General features: G+C 41.4%; 1 protein-coding gene across 1 annotated transcript in view; it reads left to right on the top strand.

Moving 5' to 3' along the window:
• The first annotated feature begins 4,688 nt into the window (after nucleotides 1-4,688).
• The window catches only part of ppox (protoporphyrinogen oxidase), a 33,134-nt gene continuing 17,394 nt past the window's right edge, over nucleotides 4,689-20,428 (top strand). The window contains exons 1-8 of the mRNA XM_031737459.2: nucleotides 4,689-4,773; nucleotides 10,542-10,632; nucleotides 13,390-13,524; nucleotides 13,686-13,801; nucleotides 13,978-14,110; nucleotides 14,880-15,024; nucleotides 15,845-16,038; nucleotides 16,720-16,780. Coding sequence (XP_031593319.1) covers nucleotides 10,549-10,632; nucleotides 13,390-13,524; nucleotides 13,686-13,801; nucleotides 13,978-14,110; nucleotides 14,880-15,024; nucleotides 15,845-16,038; nucleotides 16,720-16,780 — 868 coding nt within the window. The 5' untranslated portion in view covers nucleotides 4,689-4,773; nucleotides 10,542-10,548. The remainder of the gene's footprint in view (nucleotides 4,774-10,541; nucleotides 10,633-13,389; nucleotides 13,525-13,685; nucleotides 13,802-13,977; nucleotides 14,111-14,879; nucleotides 15,025-15,844; nucleotides 16,039-16,719; nucleotides 16,781-20,428) is intronic.

Consider the following 20,428-nt stretch of genomic DNA (forward strand, 5'->3'; position numbering starts at 1 on the left):
TACTACACAGGTCATGAACAGGATTTTTTACATTTTCATTGTAAGTGAGCTAAAGCAGTTAATTAAAAGTAGTCTAACATAAATGTAAATGCTGTAATTTGATTATTTTAATAAACCATGTAACTTGGATGGATTAGATGCTGGCGTGACCACAGTGCACACGTCTGATGTCGCTCACAGTGGTCCAAGGGACGCTCAGGGAGTTTGTGTGTTCGCTCAGACACATGAAAAATTAGAGGGAACATTGTGAGTATCCCTATATCCACTGGCTTGAATCCTGCATGTTTGGGTTTTCTAAAGTGGATAAGAGAGTTACTTCCCTGCATATTCGGGTTTGGTCCTGAAGATTTTATTATTATTTTTTATTAGTCCTTTATTTATTTAGGTGGAAATCTCATTTCTAAGAGAGACCTGGCATCATGGCAGCAAAAGTCAAAAATACATGTACCACATAACTACATAACAATGAAAACAAATACAATATCCCATACAAGCGTGAAAAATTTACGTTTTTAATGTTGCTCTTAATAACAGATCATTAAGAGCAACATTAAAAACAATCACACAGTAAAACCGTTATTCTCTTGTTCCTTTAAGACTGACTTAAACTCCCCTGAGGTAACCATTTCTGACTATTTCAGTTCCTTCTGCAGATTATTCCAGGAAACAGGGGCAGCGTATTTAAAAGCCCTTTTTCCTAATTCTGTTCTGACTTTTGGGACAATCAATTGTATCATATTGTGAGAATGAAGCCTGTATTGGTTGCACATATAAACACAGAGATAAGAGGGAAACAGCCCGAGGAGAGATTTATAGATAAAAACAAACCAATGGGAAGGTCTGTGAATATACAGACATGGACATTTAGCAGCAGCATACAAAGAACAATGATGTACAAGATTTCTATAGCCAGTAATAAAAGATAAAGCACAATGGTAGACAGTATCCAACATCTTTAGGTAGTGGGCAGGTGTGTTCATAAAAAGCAGGTCACCATAATCCAATAAAGGTATAAAAAAAATAAATAAATAGTTGCATGAATAAAGTATTTTCTCACTTGGAGGGAGAAACAGGATCGATTTCTAAAAAAAGTAGCTTAGTTTTAGTTTTAACTTAGACACAAGCCTTTGAATGTGAATTTTAAAATCATAAATTCTGATCTATAATGATCCCTAGATACTTGTAAGACCATTACAATTTCAGTTCCTTGAATGGTTTTAATCTTGGGAGATGTAGCTAACTCTTTGCCATTTGAGAATAACATGAACTTGGATTTCTCTGCATTTAACACCAACTTAAGTTGAGTTAAAGGCAGGCATCAAAGGCAGGTGGCAGAAATTGCAGGGTTTGTGCAACTGAAGGAGATGAACAATAGATAATTTATCATCTGCATGGAATGCAGCATTTGATAAGTTATCACAAAGGTTGTTTATGTAAAGAGAAAAGACCAATGGTCCTAACATGGAGCCCTGAGGAACTCCTTTGGATACTGGGAGAAAGGAGGAAGAAGATCCAGCAGCATGGACACACTGTTTTCTTGCTGATAAGTAATATGAAAACCAGCTTACAGCATTTACAGATAGAACAATATTGTTTAGTCTATTTACTGAAATAACATGGTCAACTGTATCAAAAGCCTTTGACAAGTCCAGAAAAAGAGCAGTGGCCCATTGTATCAATAATGTCATTAACCACTTTAATGCAGCAGTTATTGTGCTGTGTTGTGTCTGATGTTGGGAAAGAACTGAAGTTTGGTCCAGAAAGTCTTTCAGTTGTTCACTAATAAGCTTTTCTAGAACTTTTGCTAAAACACCCTCTTTAGATATGGACCTGTAGTTATTAACATCTGAAGGATCACCTCTCAACAAAGACAGATTTCTATATTACAGGGATCTTTCTGTCTGAGAGGCTGAGATTAAAAATGTAAGTTGGTGGTTCTGCTATAAAATCTGCAGCCAACTTAAGAAGAGGATCAAGCTGATCTGGTGCAGACTTATTTAGAGCCAACAGATTTATGGATCTCATAAACATTTAGAAAAGAAAAACTGACCACAGATTCAGTTTGGTTGGTTGCAGAGACCGCCTCCTGTTGATTAAGCTGTTTAAAATGTCACATTTTTCAAAGACTGGCATCTCATTATGTCCCCATAGGAAGATTTTATTATTTTCCATTTTTAGGATCATTCAGATATCTAGTAGTTTTTGAAAGGTAGAATTCTGATTTTGTTGTTTTTGTTTTTGCCTGTCCCATTCGCACTGTAGCATCAGAATTATTGACTGAAGGCCAATAAATGTCCAACAGATTTATTTTCCCAAGTGGATCATTACAGCTTTGCCACACTGGTCCACTTGATTGATCTTTGGTAAATGGTAAATGGCCTGTATTTGTATAGCGCTTTACTTAGTCCCTAAGGACCCCAAAGCGCTTTACACATTCAGTCATCCACCCACTGGTGATGGCAGCTACATTGTAGCCACAGCTGCCCTGGGGCACACTGACAGAGGCGAGGCTGCCGGACACTGGCGCCACCGGGCCCTCTGACCACCACCAGTAGGAAACAGGTGAAGTGTCTTGCCCAAGGACACAACGACCGAGACTGTCAGAGCCGGGGCTCGAACCGGCAATCTTCCGATTACAAGGCAAACTCCCAACTCTTGAGCCACAGTCGCTCGAATAAATAACGTATTCATTTATTTTTAACTTTTAACTTATTACAAACAGAACAGACATGACTGGGGTTAGGAAAGGGAAAGACATAGACAAGAGAAGTTCGAGAAAAGGAGAGAGGGAAAAAAAACAGAGGGGAAGCTGGACAGTGAGAAAAGAGAGTAAAGATCTGCCGGATCACCTGCTGGGAAAAAAAGAAAACAAGCAAAAAGAGAACAACACGGTGGGGAAACCACAGTAACAACCTAGATAAGAATAAGTAACAGTAAATAATAAATACTGAATGTTGCTGAGCAGCACACAAGACCGACAACGCACAAACTGTTTTTCTACATGATAAAGAAAACGATGCTGTGACAAAGAAACAAATCTGTCAGGACTTAAATTGTAAGAACCAAATGTGTGCAATGTGTACTCATTGCACAAACTGTCTGGTTGTTGTTGTTGTTTTTTTAAACTTTAGTGGTCCTGTAGGGGCAAATCAGAATTTTGGGGGTGATTCTACCTCACTACAAAGCTGAAGCATGCACACTGACTGTGCTCTAACCCTAAAACTCAAAGCCTTAAAGCCCAAGGAGTCCTAACTGTCAGTACTTCTCTTCACCTCATGCCCACTGAGCATTTCTGATGAAACCTGAAACCTGCTATAACATGAGTGATCATGTTTGAACAAACAGCTTCATGGAGCTGTCATTAAAGCATAAATGGTGCACATAAATAAAGCAAATACTGACCTTTTCACCTGCACTGTTAAACTGTGCTGCTGTTATTTGTGAGCCAGAGTCACACCTGAACCAGTTGGCAGCAGTAAAGTCATAAACCGGAAACTCTTTTCTATCAGGATGTGCTTTTATTCTGAAGGAGTCCATAAGTCGGAAGCATTCCAACACAAGAAGTAATCAAACCTTGCTGGGAGAAAGAAAGACAAGAAACAAAGAGCTTTGGATGGATTGTGGGAAGGCGAGCAACAGAATTTAAACTGGATCAGTCAAAGAGTGCCGTTACCAGCTATAACTCCATGGATACTTCCTGATGCCACAGTAGATTTCACATTATTGGACAAGAAGAATAAGGATAAGGCATTTTTTTAAACTCTCATACAGTACAGGCTAACATTGACCAGTATAATTATGTTCCAACACATCAAAGAACACTGGTCAAACTGGTGTAGCAGTTGTGGTCCCGGAGTTTAGGGTTGAATCGGGAAAAGGATTACTGATGGACTTTCAGTATACAGTGTAGAAATGCTCACAATACTATTAGCTGTTCAGTTGGTAGAAGACATAAGGCCATTACATGCAGTCATTTGTTCAGATTCAAGCTCATCATTGGTCAGTTTACACCATAGTCACTCAGAAGGTAGAGCAGAGGGTCAGCAAACACTTTTCAGAACATACGTGATGGGACTTACAGTTGTGTTTTTATGGATTCCGGTGCACTATGGAGCAAGGGCGAATGAAATGACAGAGCTGCAAAGGAGGGCACAAAACATGGGGTGGTTGACATAGCTGTTAGCTTTGGCCAAGCAGAGATAAACAGTATTGTCAGGCAAGAAACGAGGAAAAGATGTCAAAAACAGTGGGAGGAAGAAAGGAAGGGATGGTGGCTGTGTAAAATTCAAAGGAGGGTGGGAGGAATGAGAACAACAGGACGGAGTAGGAGAGAGGAGGTGGTCATATCAAGAATGAGATTTGGACTTACTGGTTTGAACACTACATTATTCATGATAGGGAAACATAATACAGGGGAGTGTGACTACTGTGGAGAAGAGGAAACTATAGAATCAGGTCGACAGGAGACAATTGATCCAAAACCTGAGTAACATAAAAATCAAACGAGATCTTATTGATTTATTGCAAAAGGAATCAGGAAGTAAAAATCATCAGGACTTATTTCAGTTTTTAAAAGAGGGGAAACTGTTTGGAAGGATTTGAGTTTTTTTTGTTTTGTTCCAGACCACACTCCATACCAGTTGGTGGCGGTAATGCACCACTCAGGTGTTTGCCAACCGCCAATAAAAATGTAAAAAGAAGAAGTCGGACACCTTATTGTGGTCGTGAATGGAAGCTGCGGAGCGCGGACTCGTTTCCGTGCCTCATCTACAGGTAAGCCTGAGCTCGGCAGCAGGACGCTGACTGTGAAGCGGCTCTGTTCGCTGTTTGCGCAGACTCTGTAACAGCCCGTGTGTTTGTTTCTCGGTATTGGTGTGGGACACTGTCCTCCAGCCAAAGTAAAGACGCTCGTTCACACTTTCCACTGTGACCTATCGTTTCGTTGTTTGGAAATGTCAGCAGCGTGCCACAGTTCTTGTGACTCAGAGCTGCGTAGAGCCAGCCGCCTCTTATCCGCCGCATAAACTTTCTTGCGCTTCTACACAGGCTTTGCGGCAGCGTCTGTAGACTGGCGCACGCATAAAAACACGCACACATTGTGCGTGGGTGGCAGTAGCTCAGGTGGTAGAACGCGTCGCCTACTGGCAGAGCAGGTGGTTCGATCCTAGTCTGCATGTAAGATACTAATCCCGTGTTGCTCTCCGATGCATCCATCGGACTATGATGTGTGTAGATGTTAGTTAGCTAACCTGCAGTTACTTAGGAACAATAGACAAACGTGCTGGTGTGAATGGGTGAATGCACAAGTTGTGTGAAGCGCTATATTAGAATCAGTCCGTTTACACAGTGCATTGGGACAGCCTGATAGTTCATGTGAAACTTTCTACACATTCTGCCTGTGGTCCAATAACTCTACATCTGGTTTCATGTCTATCAGCTGCAGTATTTCAACAAAATTAAAGGGCAGTTATGCTCAAATTCCATCTATGTCTGTGCTGAATCATCATTAAAAAAAATCTCACAGATGAGTTTTAATAAAATGTTAACATGACGTTATCACATTCCTTTAAAGTTTTTAAATTTGAGCAGACTTGTCCTTTAATTTCTTGGTAGAACGAAAGCAGTTTGAGATGAAACTCGGCACAGATGTAGAGTGATGAGAGAAAAAATGTGTTGAAAGTTTCACGTCAACTATTAAGGATGATTTTATATGAAGTTTTGAATATGATGCAATCAGACTCATCAAATGCAATGTGTGCACGTGCATAAGTGTGTGTGAGTCTGATGTTTGCGATCATCAATGAAGGAGACGAGGCGCTGGCCTAAAGCTTATGCGTCAGATAAGAGGCGGCTGGCTTCACCGTGGCTCACATATGATGGCTCACTTGATGGCGGTGCTTCCTAATCCACTGAGGATAAAGGCGAGACACTAAGAACAGAACATTCCGTTGGAATTCTTTCCTTTATTTCTGCTCTTTTAAGTATCAACTATACAAAAAGCCTGCTGTCAGGCTGCAGGGCTCTTTGTGTGAAGACGGGCAGTTGGACAGACTGCTGACAGGGTGTGGAGGGTGACAGAGTGAGAGGCCTGATAAACCAACTGTCGTCCATATCTTTACCAGCTATCAGCTATCAGCTACACTCAGGTCCAGGGCTGGATATTAAACATTTTCAAACAAACCTTATAAATTGTATCATTTATTCTTAACTCTGTTACATTTCTGTACAGTACATTTTTTCTTGCAGTGTATCATACATGTGTACCTATACAAAGTGATGTAACACAATGCATTATGAACACCTTAACAGTGGTGCAGTGTAATAAGCTATAATTACTACCATCAAACAGGCTACACAACCCTGACATTCACAGTCCTGTCCTTACTTTGTGGCTTCTGCATCAGATTCTGACAGTGTCTTTACTTTCTCTCCCTCCCTTCCTACAGCCAGCTACACCCATGCTGGGCTGTTTTCAGGCTGCACAGTGCCCTCATCGTTCAAGGAATTTTCTCTGGAGCCACAGTTCCATTTAGACGATTCATGGTCCTCGGTGGTCTCTAATTTCACATTTTTTGTGCCTACAATAAAACTATTAGTCTTGCTGCTGGAAGGCGCGTGCTGCCCACAGCTGGAACAAAACATTGACTGGCTGCTCTCATCAAAAACGAACCAGTCACGTAATTCACTGTTGTCAGTTCTCAAACACCGCAGTTTAACTCTGCATTCCAGGGTATCTGTCCACTTTTGACTACTTCTGATTTTACCTCTATATTCAAACTTTTAAATACTGATTACCTTGTCTTGTTTGGTATCATTCTTTTCAGCATAACCTCACATGTCTGAATTTAGCTATTTTTACATTTGGTCATACTGTATTAACACAGTTGATCTAAATACAGACAAAAAACATAAAATCAGAGTAGAAAAAAGTTTTTTTTTTGTTTTTTTTTTACTGTAAAAACCACAAACATGTTTAAAGAATCATTTTCATAACTTGAAATTCAAATATAAACTGTAAATTTTAAAAACCTATGCCAGAGGTTCCCAAAGTGTGGGGCCCGCCCCAGAGGGGGGGCGCAGAGCCATTGCAGGGGGCGCGGTATGAAAAGGGGAAAAAAAAAAAAAAGAAGAGAGCTTGGACACTGTGGACAGGTTTTTGACGGGGCTCCCACATAAACGCAAAGCAGGAGATGAAGCATCGCCAAAAATGTCTCCAAACCAACTTCCTTCCAAGCTAAAGACTAGAAAATATGGTGAAGCATATCTTCCCTTTGGCTTCACCTGCACAAGTGCCGAGGTAGGTCTCCCCTGCAAAATTGGGGTGGCTGTAGCTCAGGTGGCAGAGCAGGTCAGCCACTAATCAGAAGGTCGGTGGTTCGATCCCAGGCTGCATCCTGGCTGCATGCCAAATATCCTGGGCAAGATACTAACCCCATGTTTGCCTACTGGTGGTGGTCAGAGGGCCCGGTGGTGCCAGTGTCCGGCAGCCTCGCCTCTGTCAGTGCGCCCCAGGGCAGCTGTGGCTACAATGTAGCTTGCTATCGCCAGTGTGTGAATGTGTGTGTGAATGACTGAATGTAGTGTAAAGCGCTTTGGGGTCCTATGGACTAGAAAAGCGCTATACAAATGCAGGCCATTTACCAATTAGTTTCCCTGCGTCGGGAGCAGCGCTGGGCTCTCCAAATCACGGACAAACAGTATCCAACAATGTTGATTTTTAGTTCACAAACACTTCTTGTAATAACTAACTACTCCTGACATTTTGGACATGTTAGCTCTTTATGCAGTAAAGTTACAGCGGGATACAAATAATATCAGGCTGATCCTGCCGTAATTTGTTCCCCCGGTTCAAATCACGGACAAACAGTATCCCACAGCTGTTTTTGTTTTTGAACCCATTTTGCTCAGAGAGACATTTTTGAAAAATGTATTGACAGCAATGTTGAATATTATTACACAGGAAAAACAACAACATCGTAAAATAATTACACCGTGACGCCCTGCCTTTCTAAATGCAGGGACAGTAACTGCATGTGTATATGTAACGTGTAAAACCTGCAGATAGAGACAAAATACTGTTACTGTTAATCTGACTATCTGCCATTCTGCAATTCATCTCATGTAAACACAACGTGGCGCACAGCGTGACGTGAAAAGAGGCACATACCTTTGTCGTCGCGTGACGAACTCTGTAATCCTCGTCCACACGTAAACGCAAAAAGGAGTTTTAAATAATCTCCGTTTTGGTGAATCGCAACGCCGTTTACGTGTTGACGAAAGAGCCCAAACGCACAGAAACAGCTGAGTTTTCAAAAATACCCGTGTAGGTGTGGACGCAGCGTAAAACGAGTTAGTAGTATATTTTATTACTACCTGTAATTTATTGCCGTTTACTTGTATTTGCTTAATTGTTTACTAAATGTTTGAGGTGTGAAATAAACCGCAATGGAGCAAAATATATGTGTGTGTGTTTGTTTGGGGGAGGTGGTGGGGGTTAGGTGGTGGGGGGCGCGAACATTTTCCTTGTAAAAAGGGGGCCTGGCAAAAAAAGTTTGGGAACCACTGACCTATGCAGAGTTTTGCAAACAACAAAGTTACATACAACTATTTACCTAAATTAGCCAACGCCTCCGGTGTTTGGTATTAGAAAGTAAAACTATTTACAGAACAGTCAGGCGTTGTGCATTAAATAAGATGTCACACAAATTATTTGTGCCTGTCCAAAAAATAGTTTCTGTCCACTATAAGATAAAGGAGCACATCACAGCCTGGCACCTGCAGGCCTGAGAGCAGGTGTATCACTCCACCTGGCAACAGTGTTCAGTCTGCCTTTGGTGGCTATTTAAGCAGCACCGGTGACATTCAGCAGTCACCTCATTGTTCTGACACGCAAAACAGAACAATCGACTATACCACACACCGACTGCACAAGACCACACACCAACTGTCTTTAGAAAACGCAGCTTTTAGTGTTTCTTCCCGCAGTAAGTAAAAATTTTTTACTAGCACCTTTCAAGATAAAATCACAAAGTGCTTCACAGAAGCTAAATCACAAAAACAAAAATCAACCAAAAGAAAACGCCGATTTTATTCAGGAAAAACCACCGCGTATATTGTTCATCGTAACTCTGGTTTTACGCGGCTATCAACTAGGGCTGCCACAAACGATTATTTGATAGTCGACTAGTCACCGATTATTTTTGCGATTAGTCGACTAATCAGATCCTGCATCCATTGGACGTAAAACGTCCAGCTTATTGTGCTAACTAAAAATAAAGACAAGATGATAGTTTATTAAATTTTAATAAAATTTGCAGATTGTTTCGGTGGAGTTTAATAAACTCAGCCGTCTGCTCCTTGCTATCTAAAATATAACAGGACACCGGAGTATGTTCTCAAGCATCTCACACTTCTGATGATCAGCTGTCTGCTTGACCTTTATTCAGCTGTGTAAAAACCATAACTTTAATCTCAGCCAAACCGATTTACTCAGGAACAAATAAAATACTAAAAAAAGCCAAACAATAACATTTTTAAGTTATCTAAGTGACTTATATATCACGTTTAACCTGAGTAGCAAAAGACGGCGGTGGGTTTGAAAACGATTTGCCGGGAGTCCGGTGTTCTCACCGGCTCTAGTGAGCCGTCAATCCCAGCTAGTTATCGAGCTGGTGGGTAACAGACGTCTCCGAAAACGTCGGAGCAGTTTTGAAAATATGTGATGTCTTGATAAACTGAGCAGATATTTGAGGTTTACACAGTTACATTCTCACCTGAAAATATGTTAAACGTTTATTTTGTGACCCAGAAAGAATAATAAGAGTAATATTAAAACTAACTAGCTGCCGCCATTGTTGGAAACTGAGCAGGGCCGCGATGGGTCGCGCTATGAATTCTGGGATACAGCTTCTTCTTCTTCTTCGGGGTTTAACGGCAGCTGGCATCCTTGTACATGCAGTGCTGCCATCTTCTGTTTCAGTCTGTCATTACACTCTTAAATCCTACTACTTATTCCTGCGTCTTTGGGATCTTACAAAGCTTCAAACGACGCGTCGACTATTAAATTAGTTGTCAACAATTTTGATAGTCGACGTAATCGTGACTAGTCGACTAATCGCCCTACTATCAACAGAGTTTAAAAACTGGTATACAGTTTGAAGTCAGCACACCATCAGTATTTGGACAGCAACAGTATCTTTCACAGCTTGCCTATCCTACAGTCTGTTTGCCATGAAGCAGATGTTCAGCTTTAATCTGTAATATTGGATTAAACATTTAGGAATGTTAGCCATTTTCCCCAGACTCTCATGGGCAGGTGTTCCATTTCCTCTCAAAATCTCACAACAGATGAAAGAGTTAAGAGGTCTGGAGATGGTTAATCCAGTCATTTTTAATGTTAAACCTTTAAGTTAAGTTCACTTCAGTTCTTCATTTCACGTCCACCATGGTGGTGTAAAAAAACTCCAAAACAAATGTGTGTCCAAAAACTGGACAAGCATATTAACTCTACTCACTGTTCTTAATGTTATTTGTGTTTGCAGTTGGCCAATGAGAACAGTTGCTGTCCTTGGAGGAGGGATTGGGGGTTTGGCTGCATCCTACTACCTGTGCAAGAGCCCCCAGGTTACCAAGGTAACACATGCTTTGTTTGATTAGGAGAAAAAAGATGGAAAAAACACCCTTCATGTATGAAACAAGTTTCTCGAGCACCCTTATTACATCTGGCAGATGTTAAAATTAGAAACAGCCTGTGATAGTGTGAGCTGAAAACCTACTTGTTACTGGTTGAAGTTCATTATTATCGAGCTGTTTGAAAAGTACGCTTGAAACGGAGTCAGTGGATCCCACATGCTGCAGTGTAAGTACTGACAGGAACAAAGGGACGTCGTGTTTACCCCATACTAGCTTCTTTTACTGGCTCCCTGTTAAGTCCAGAATTGGATTTAAAACCCTCCCCCTCATTTTTCTAACCCTTATCAAACCAGGAAGTGAAACACTTTGAGATTTGATTCGGAATTTCATTTGTAAAATGTCCTCAGCTAAGACGGGCAGGAATGTGTTTTTCCCAAAGTCCTGCGTGCTCAGTTCTGTTCAGTTTTATTTACAGCTTAAAGCACCAATTAGGGACAGCACTTGTATCAAGACACTTTATATAAAAAGGGGAAAGATATTAGAGAGAAAAGCACCTACAATCAGACCATCTGACATGAGTAATCCCTCGGTAACAGGGTCGATCTTTAGGGTCGAGTCTAATTAATATCAGTTTTGTCTGAATTTAGAAGTAGAAAACGAGAAAACTAGACAATATTAAAGAACATTCAGGCCGTTTAATAAAAACACGTATCGCTCATTCTTTAACACGAAAGCTTTGTAGCTGTGCCGACCAGTGAAGAGTGTGTCGTTTCCACAATACTCCCCCCGAGGTCCACAGAGCCGTTGAAAGGACTCTGGAGTTCCCTGTATGTGAAAAAGTTCACAGGACTCTGTTCTGCAGGCTTTGTTTCTATTGGTCGCGGGAAAGTGCGCCACCACGCACCGCAGGCGAAGCAAGAGTACTCCACGCTCCGCGTTTGGGCTTGTGATGCTCTTTCCTTAGTGCAGCAGGAAACTTAATGTGTGGCGAAACCTGTAGACATGAATGGGTTTCAGGGCGCAGTGCTGCGTGTGCTGCGTCCAATGTGAAAGGGCTTATTAAAGATGAAAGAATTTAGCCAGTTTGTAGGGCTCACTGATGTTCTGTGTTCGTAATTGACTTTGGGACGATAAGAAAATGAAATATCGGAGTTTAGGACCCAGATTACGCCCAGATGCGCGAGCACCCTTTGTTACAAATACATGGCCGAAAAAGCACAGCTTGCAATGGAGAATGATAAAAAGTGGATCTTTGTTGTGTATCTGACGGACAAACACCAAACCAGTTCCACATCACTAAAGTGGCACCATTTTTACAATGTGGAACTGGTTCATCCGTTTCACACAACAATCCACTTTCCCCTTCTCATTCTCCGCGGGCCGCCGTGCTTTTTGCGCCATTTGCGATTAAAACAAAGGTGCTGCATCTGCGTTTTACCCATATTCTATCGTGATATTTCATTTTCTTAGGTCCCAACATTGTACGAACACTGCAGCATCACTGGAGAGTTAATAGGAAGGCTAAAGGAAATGTCCTTTAATAAAACGATCATAGTTACACCTGGTAAAGCAGCAATGCTGAAGTTTAACATCCAGGCATCCATGAAAACTGAATTTATTACATTTGAGGGAGTTAGAAGTCAGCACCAAGTTAGCAGGAAGTTAGCTCGCTAGTTTAGTTACCTAAACATGATATAGCATGTTCTGACTGAGAGATTTCTGAAACATTCAAACGTACAGCTCTGCTATCACTTCCAACATAAATGAAGACAGAAAACTAAACAGCAGTGACGTTTGTAGGGTTACTGAAGTTGGGCTAGCTGGTATATAATGATGTGCTACGTGATCGCTAGCGACACAGCTACGTTAGCATAGCATAAACACAGTGAAGCTGGAGGATGAACGCTAAACTTTTTCCACTGATAAAAGTTAACGTGAGGGTTCACAGTGGTTAGAGACAAATGCAATCGCATGGCAGGATGCTGTAAACGGACCAAACTTCAGTCAGGAGAACAAGTGAGATAATCCATCCACAATACCAGGTTAGTCATTAATATACTGCAACAACATGGGAATAGAGCAGCTGTGATGGAATACAGCATTAATGAATCAATGGTACAGAAGTGGAGGAAGCAAGAAGAATGAGTTGAATAAAGTTTGATTTATCTGACTGCTTTGCTTAATCTGCCTTATGGTCCCGCAACCTTATGGTATTTGACATATTTTTTTTTATTTGGCACACTGCAGTTTAATGTTGCAAAGCATCTCTTTTTAACTTCAGTGGATATTATACATGGTTATGCTCAGGATATGTCAGCCCATTTCTACTGGAAATGCCTTTTGGTTAAACTGTCAGCAAGGAATTTGCATTTGCACTGTTAAATTTTTATATAGCTTTAATGCACATAAAAAACAGCTGCTTGTTTATGTGAAAATAAATGGATGGGGGTTTTTTTGCGCTAGTAAAGTTGTGGAGTTTTGTCTCGCAAAAATTATATAGTCAGTTAAATCGTTATCGTAAATTTTCAAATATATATCGTGATATATATTTTTGGCCATATCGCCCTGCTCTACTTCCTGTACGCTTTATGTCCTGCAGGAACATCTAAAACATGAGATATGCAAATAAAGATGCAGGAAGGTTATTAAGATGTTTATATGAAATGTTGTGCCTCTTACTACCGTGTAATTTGTCTTTCATTTCTTGGCCATTGCTGCGTACATCTTGAGATGATTTAAACCTAAATATCCAAACAGGTCATTCTTTTAGAGGCAAGCAGTCGTTTTGGAGGTTGGCTGTGGTCCACTCGGAGATCAGACGGAGCGGTGTTTGAGCATGGACCCAGAGGGATTCGACCTGCAGGAGCAGTGGGATCCAACACGCTCAATATGGTGAGTTCCATCATTACAGCAACACTGTGACCACAGGCTCAGGTCACTTCCCTTTTATTTATATCACACCAAAACACAACAGCTGTTGATAAGAGCTGAACTGACCACAACAGACTGAAACCTGTGTGTGTGCGTGTGCGTGCGTGTGTGTGTGTTTGCAGGTGGATGATTTGGGTCTGGGAGAGGAGATTCTGCCGGTCAGCTTCAGCCACATTGCCTCCAGAAACAGATACCTGTATGTTAATGGACAGCTGCACAAGATGCCGTCAGGAATCAGGTGAGAGTTTAGAAACATTTACTGTTTGAATCAATTCAAACATGTTTGATTTTGCATTATGTTCTGCTGAATGTCGACCGGCTGTATATTTACTCATTTCAAATGAAATCATGAAGTGTAACCTCTAACTTTCCGTTGAGCGTTTTCCTCTCCGTCTCTGTGCATTTTTCCTCCAGTGGGATTGTGCGGACAGTCCCACCTTTCTCTCGGCCGCTGCTGCTGAGCATCGCTGCTGAGATACTGGTGAATAAAACCAAGAATGACGACGAGTCAGTCCATTCGTTCGTTTCTAGGAGGCTAGGAAAGGAGGTGAGAAGAATTTTGTGTCAGTAAAGATGATTGTTGTGAAATCATAAAACCAGAATGAGGACAGAAGAGAGTCTCTGTGAAAAGAGAGAGACTATTTTCTCTGACGTTCTGTTGAACAGAGCAAGAAATGTAACGCAGCCTTTCCAAACATTCTATTTTTTGGGGGGCGGGGGGACTTACATGACTTTACTTTACACACAAAAAACATTTTTTTTTCACACAAACTAAAACCTACCAAGGTCAAAATTATGAGCCCTTCTGATGCTGATAGTCAATAGTGTATCTTTTTTCCTGGATAACAGCCTAGAGTCATTTATTGCAGCTTTCAACAAGTCCCATGCATCTCCTGAGCTGTCCCAGCCCATCCTCCTTTGGTGAACCTCTCAAGATGGACCTTGGTCTTTAGTTTAGCCCACAGATTTTCAGGGCATTGTGTCATCTCAACCACCAGCAACCTTGTTTACGTGAGGAAACATTGTAGGGGAAAGCTGGACAGACAAGATGGAGAGGCTAGGCCACTACACTGGATTTTAGCCTTGGCTAGTCAAACAATCCCCACACACACAATTGTTGCAGTCACTTGGAAGTAGATACCCGAAAGCTGTTTATCTAGTTTTTTTATGTGTGACACAGTCATTATGGACGGGAGCAATGATTTTAATTTTATACTGGAAACATGTGAAGCTAGTCTCTAACAGTGTTTAACTAAGATTCAAATGTAACTGTGTGTGTGTGTGTGTGTGTGTGTGTGTGTGTGTGTGTGTGTTAGTTAGCAGACATAGCTGTGGACAGTTTGTGTCGGGGTGTATTTGCAGGGGACTGCAGGAAGTTGAGTGTGCGCTCTTGTTTTCCTGTCCTCTACAACGCAGAGCAGCACAGAGGTTCCATCGTCCTGGGAATGCTGCTGGGCTCAGGTACACTCATCACTTCCACTGTGTGGACCATTTATTAGCATCATTGCAGGCTGTTGATCATCAGCAAAACAAATTGACAGAAAAATAGCCAGTAAAGAGCCAGTTTGCAGAAAAAAGTAAAATGCTCTTTAAAATCAATCTAATCATATTTGATTAATTGTCCCAGTTTTATAAAATTCAAATACGACTGGAAGCTGTTCTTCCTGAGTCCAGAGGATGGGGTTTCCAATAAGAGCGTCATATTTTGACTTGTCAGACCACACGATGAGTCAAAGAGCGTCATTAGAAACGACAGCAGCAGTTCATTTCTTCCTTTCTCCTCATGTTGTGTAGTAAAGATAGTAAAGGTAAGGTAAAGCTGGTTTGGTAATTAGGCACCTCTATCAGGTGTTGTGTGCAGGAGGTCAGGGTACATGGATGAACAACTTTGTCCAACGTAACAGAAATGTGTGGCATCAGTAAACTTTACATCCTGTAACACGTTTCAGCCTTTTTGAAAACCATAAACATGGTGTGGCTGTATTAAGCTGTTCGGCTGATTCCACTTCTAGTTTATCTTAAAATAACTTCCAGGACTTTCTGACTCACATGTTTGTCAGGACTCATTAAATGTCTGTGTTTAGCCTTATAAATCAAATAATTGATTTGAACTCATTCTGAGCCCTGGTTGTACACGCTGGCTCTTTGGTGGCTTGATGCTAACAGATGGTTGTGTTTGGCTTGGATTCAGCATTTTCAGGCTGTCTCACTTTCCTCCGTGCTAAAAGTGAAGTGTGCTGTCTTTATTGCAGGACTAAGGTTGTATGCTTGAAACCTGCAGGTGAGGCTCAGGTGATTACCCGCGGCCCTCTGGCTAAAAGATCTAAGAAGGAGTCGTGGGCCCAGTGGTCGTTGAAGAGGGGCATGCAGTCGTTTCCAGAAGCCATTGCGGAGTATCTACAACAGAGTGGGAGAGTGCAACTTCACAAAGAGGCTGTTGTTAAACAGATTGATCCTTCAGCCTCTGGTTGGCAGGTTAGTGCGGAGGCTAAAGACGTTTAACTAAACCTTAGGTGGTTTGCAGTGGTGTGTTATGTTGGTACCAGGGTAGTGTCGGGGGAATGGCAGTTTGTTTGCACTTTGGCATCATTTGGCTTTTTGCAAGGTTTCACATTTGCTGAAGAGAATGTTTAATGCCTGCAATGTTCTGATTTCCTCTCTACTGCTAGCACCAGGAAGTAACGACAGTGAGAAAGAAGAGTGTAAACTTTGACTGTACCAGGAGGTTTTGTCAGGGAGCTCAGATAAATCTCTTCTCTTCAGTTTTCTGCCAGCATCACCAGCAGGTTGAAAATCAGAGAAATGGTTTGTTAGTTGGTCTACACATGTTAACTTCATTGAAAATACAGTGAGGTCCATAAACAGTGAAACTGTTGTTTTTAAGCCTCTGTACATCACCAAGACGTCATTGAACTGCAAAGTTTGAGCTTTAATTCAAGCATTTAACACAAGTATTGCTTTGATTGTTACAGTTACAGTTTAAATTTTCAGAGGCCGTAGAGTCTAAGATGACTTTGATAAGCTGTGTGTCCGTGTGTGTGTCCGTGTGTGTGTCTGTGTGTGTGTCCGTGTGTGTGTCCGTGTGTGTGTCTGTGTGTGTGTGTCCGTGTGTGTGTCCGTGTGTGTGTCTGTGTGTGTGTCTGTCTGTGTCTGTAGGTCCATTTGGAGGATGGAGTCATATCAGCCGACCACATCATCTCTGCACTGCCTGCTAAAGGCAAGTATGATTGTAAAGCCCGCCATCAATAGCAGCTTCACTCTGAGCTTCCCTGAATGGCTGTAAGGGATTTCCACTGCTTTGTGTAACATCATTCTTTCTCCCACTACCCACAGCTTGTGACTGTACAGTGGGTCAAATAATTTCCTACGTGTATTTTTAAAGGTGCTCTTGAAATTGTCGCTCTGTGGGACCAGCACCCAACACAGGAAGTCTGGATCGACCGTCAGTTTATAGTCCTATTTCTGCTCTTCGGTTCTTCCTCAGTAGCCGCTGCAAAACTTAGATGCAGTCGATGGGCGGGGGAACTCGACCAGTTCAGACTACCGCTCTCCTCCAGGTGTCTACCCCGCTCCCTTTGACAACAACCAGGGTCCTGAGTAGCCTCGCAGACCCGTCAGCGACAGCTCTGCTCTGGCAGTATGACTAGGTTTAGTTTAGTGGCTTGGGAAGCTGACCCACAAGAGTCTGTTACTGTCTGTTACTTTTAGAGACTGGAGTAAACTGTAAGAGCCATTTATACAAATGTAGTTTAATACTCATTGTTACCTTTATTGTTTTACAAAGGGTTAAAAGGGAATGTCCACAATTTAGACTTTTTGAATGCAAATATTTTATTAAAGCATTTTAATAAGATCAAAGCAAACAGTGAATCAAAAAGTACGAATCACAGAAGCAATTACTTAGATGATTTAAATCATACTTATTTAATGAGCTTGCTGTGAACTAATGCTGACTTTGTTCTGATGTCTGGGAGGACGGAGGTAGAAAAAGAGGACACACCACATCTATGTGGATATAATTCAGTAGAAGGAGTCGAGCTCTTGGAAGTTGTTTTCTAGACACAAACAAAGGAAATCCAAATCCTCTTGAATTTCTACGCTAACATGGCAAAAATCATAAGTCCAGTTATACGTCCACAGTGCTGGGCAGTGCTTGCTAGAAACGGTAGAGTCTCAGAGCCCAGTCACTGTTGTTGGCCAACAGTTGCCCGACGTCCAGCCACACCGTTCATCTGACTGCTTACACATGTGTGAGTCAAAACTAGTTTTAAAATAACTTCATGACATTTTCTTTTTGTTTGTGTTATTCTTAGTATAGAAAATCCAATTAAAATTGAACATTCAGTCACATATGAACACACTTCACTTAGTTTCATTCAGTTTATGTCATTTCATCTATCATCACATCCATTTTAACATCATCTCCTTTAACTTCAGATACATAAGAATATTTCCTCTCACCTTTTCTCTTCAAAACTATGTGCGGTCCAATCACAGTATTATAAGGTTGGGTCATGTCTACACACACATTACTCATTTTCATTTAACTGCATTTATCATTCATCATTTAACTGCACTTTTTTATTCAATTCAATCAATTTTATTTATATTAACAAATCACAACAAAAGACTCATACTTTTATTACATCTTGGATTAAGAATAAAGATGATTTACTCTGAGCAAGATCAATAGATAAACTCTGTTATAGCGCTCTGTGTAATGTTAAACATAAGGCCGGATGATGTTAAGTCCTGTGATGTAATGAGAGGTAAGCTGGGGGGGGACTTAAATTTTCCTTTAGCTCACTTCTCCCAACAACATGAAATTCTCACCAAATTCAATTCAGTTCATTTAAACTTTATTAATATAGCGCCAAATCACAGTTGCCTCAAGGTGACTTACACTATTGTAAGATAAATACAACCCAGAGAAACCCCAGCGATCAGACGACCCCCTCTGAGCAAACATGTTGGCGACAGTGGGAAGGAAAAACTCTCTTTTTACAGCTTCTTGGTCAGCTCTGAAAAAACTCTCTTGTACAGCTTCTTGGTCAGCTCATGAAAATTAGTTTCACGGTACAGTGAAATTCTTGTGTGCAAGCTTCTGTGTGAAGTCTTGCAGCAAGCAAAATATAAAAATGGTTAATCTAAAAAGCAGCTGGTCATTATGGTGTGGTTTATGGTGAGATGATGTTTGCTGTCATGGCCCCAACACTGGAACCTTTAGTAGGTTAAAGTCCTGCTGTAACTGATGTCGTCAGTATCAACAACGAGGCTGTGATGGTTGAGGGAGCTCGCTGGTTTTACCCATCATGAGATGTTTCTTGTGTGACATGTTGGTAATGACACACTGTTTTTCAGGCCACCAGCTGTGTGTGAACGAGCTCAGTTAGCACTAAATAGCAGGATTGTTTTCTAACTGTTGCTCGATTTTATGAACATTTAAGCATTCAAGTTCTTCAGTAAGATGACGGCGGCCCCATTTCAAAAACCTGCCTATTGTTGCGAAATCGATCAATGTAGAGCAGTGAAACAAATCACGGAGGCCCCAGAAAAGTGCAATCAAACGGTGAGTTTATTAACACAGGAGAAGAAATGTGAGTCTCCTCAGTTAGCAAAATACACTGGATGTTGGATTTTTATAGCACTTGAGGATCACACCCCCTGCCGCGAAATCGATCAATTACAGGTGAAAAAATACATTGTGTGCAATCATTTTTTACAGACAATAGTACATCTGGTTTTATACATCTTTAATGGCAGAGACACAGACATATAACTTCATATAACTTCTTTTCTATAACACCTACCAAATAAGGCAATAAACTTTAAGCCCCCAGGGTCTCTGAGGCTGGTCACTAACTCTGATCATCAGTCACCAAGTAGACTAAAGGGCAACAGGTTACAAAAGAAGCAGAAGACACTTGGGCCTTTGCTCAGGCCTGTCACTAAATTTATGTGTATTGTAAGCATGCATGCAGTCAACCTTCTATGTTCTACAGTGAAACTTAAGACCCTTTTGGATGGAACACCAACTCCAAATCAGCACAGATATGCAATGTGTATAAAATGATCATAACTAAGCCTGTAAATAAAAAAGGTCAATGTGATGACAAACATCTTCAAAGCAACATGAACCCTGTAAGAAATATTACCAATAAAATAATGCTGTAAAACATGTTATTAATGCAATTATAATAATGCAGGTTATATGGCAGCAATAAAAGAATTTCTGAATCTCCACATTCCCTCTTTTGACATTCCAACAAGGAATGTCACCACACCTCGTGTTGTATCACTCCCTGCCCCACTCTATGGGTTCTAAGTCCATCATGTAGATGGACTCCACCCGTCCGGGGTTCACAACCCTCGCCATTAACATTACCAACAATCCTCTGACACAAGGCATGATACAACAACCACCGATGACCAGTATTCCCAAAAGTACGGCCAAGGAAAACATCACTGACATAGCCACACCTTTCCATCGTCCAAACACGGAGGTCATCCAGGACACCAGCGGGTTTTCGATACCTGAGTGCTCATGCATGGTTTTAGACAAAGTTTTCAGGCCCTCCAGAGCTCGGGTTACTGAGCCATCTGGGGCAGTATTATTGGGGATAAAGGTGCAGCACATGTCTCCGAACATGGCACACACACCTCCCTTCTCTGCCAACAACATGTCAAGAGCCATTTGATTCTGCACGCCCATCAGCGAACTCGGACCCAATTGTTCTACGAACCCCACCATGGCGTCCCTGGTTAGGTTAGAGAGTCTCAGCAAGTTGTAATGAGCATAGTTAATGTGGTCAACATTCTTATTAGGCGTTACCCAAAGGAATACACTTTCAAATCCTGAAGCTAC

Source organism: Oreochromis aureus, linkage group 11 (assembly GCF_013358895.1).
Source record: "Oreochromis aureus strain Israel breed Guangdong linkage group 11, ZZ_aureus, whole genome shotgun sequence".
NCBI classification, from domain to species: Eukaryota; Metazoa; Chordata; class Actinopteri; order Cichliformes; family Cichlidae; genus Oreochromis; species Oreochromis aureus.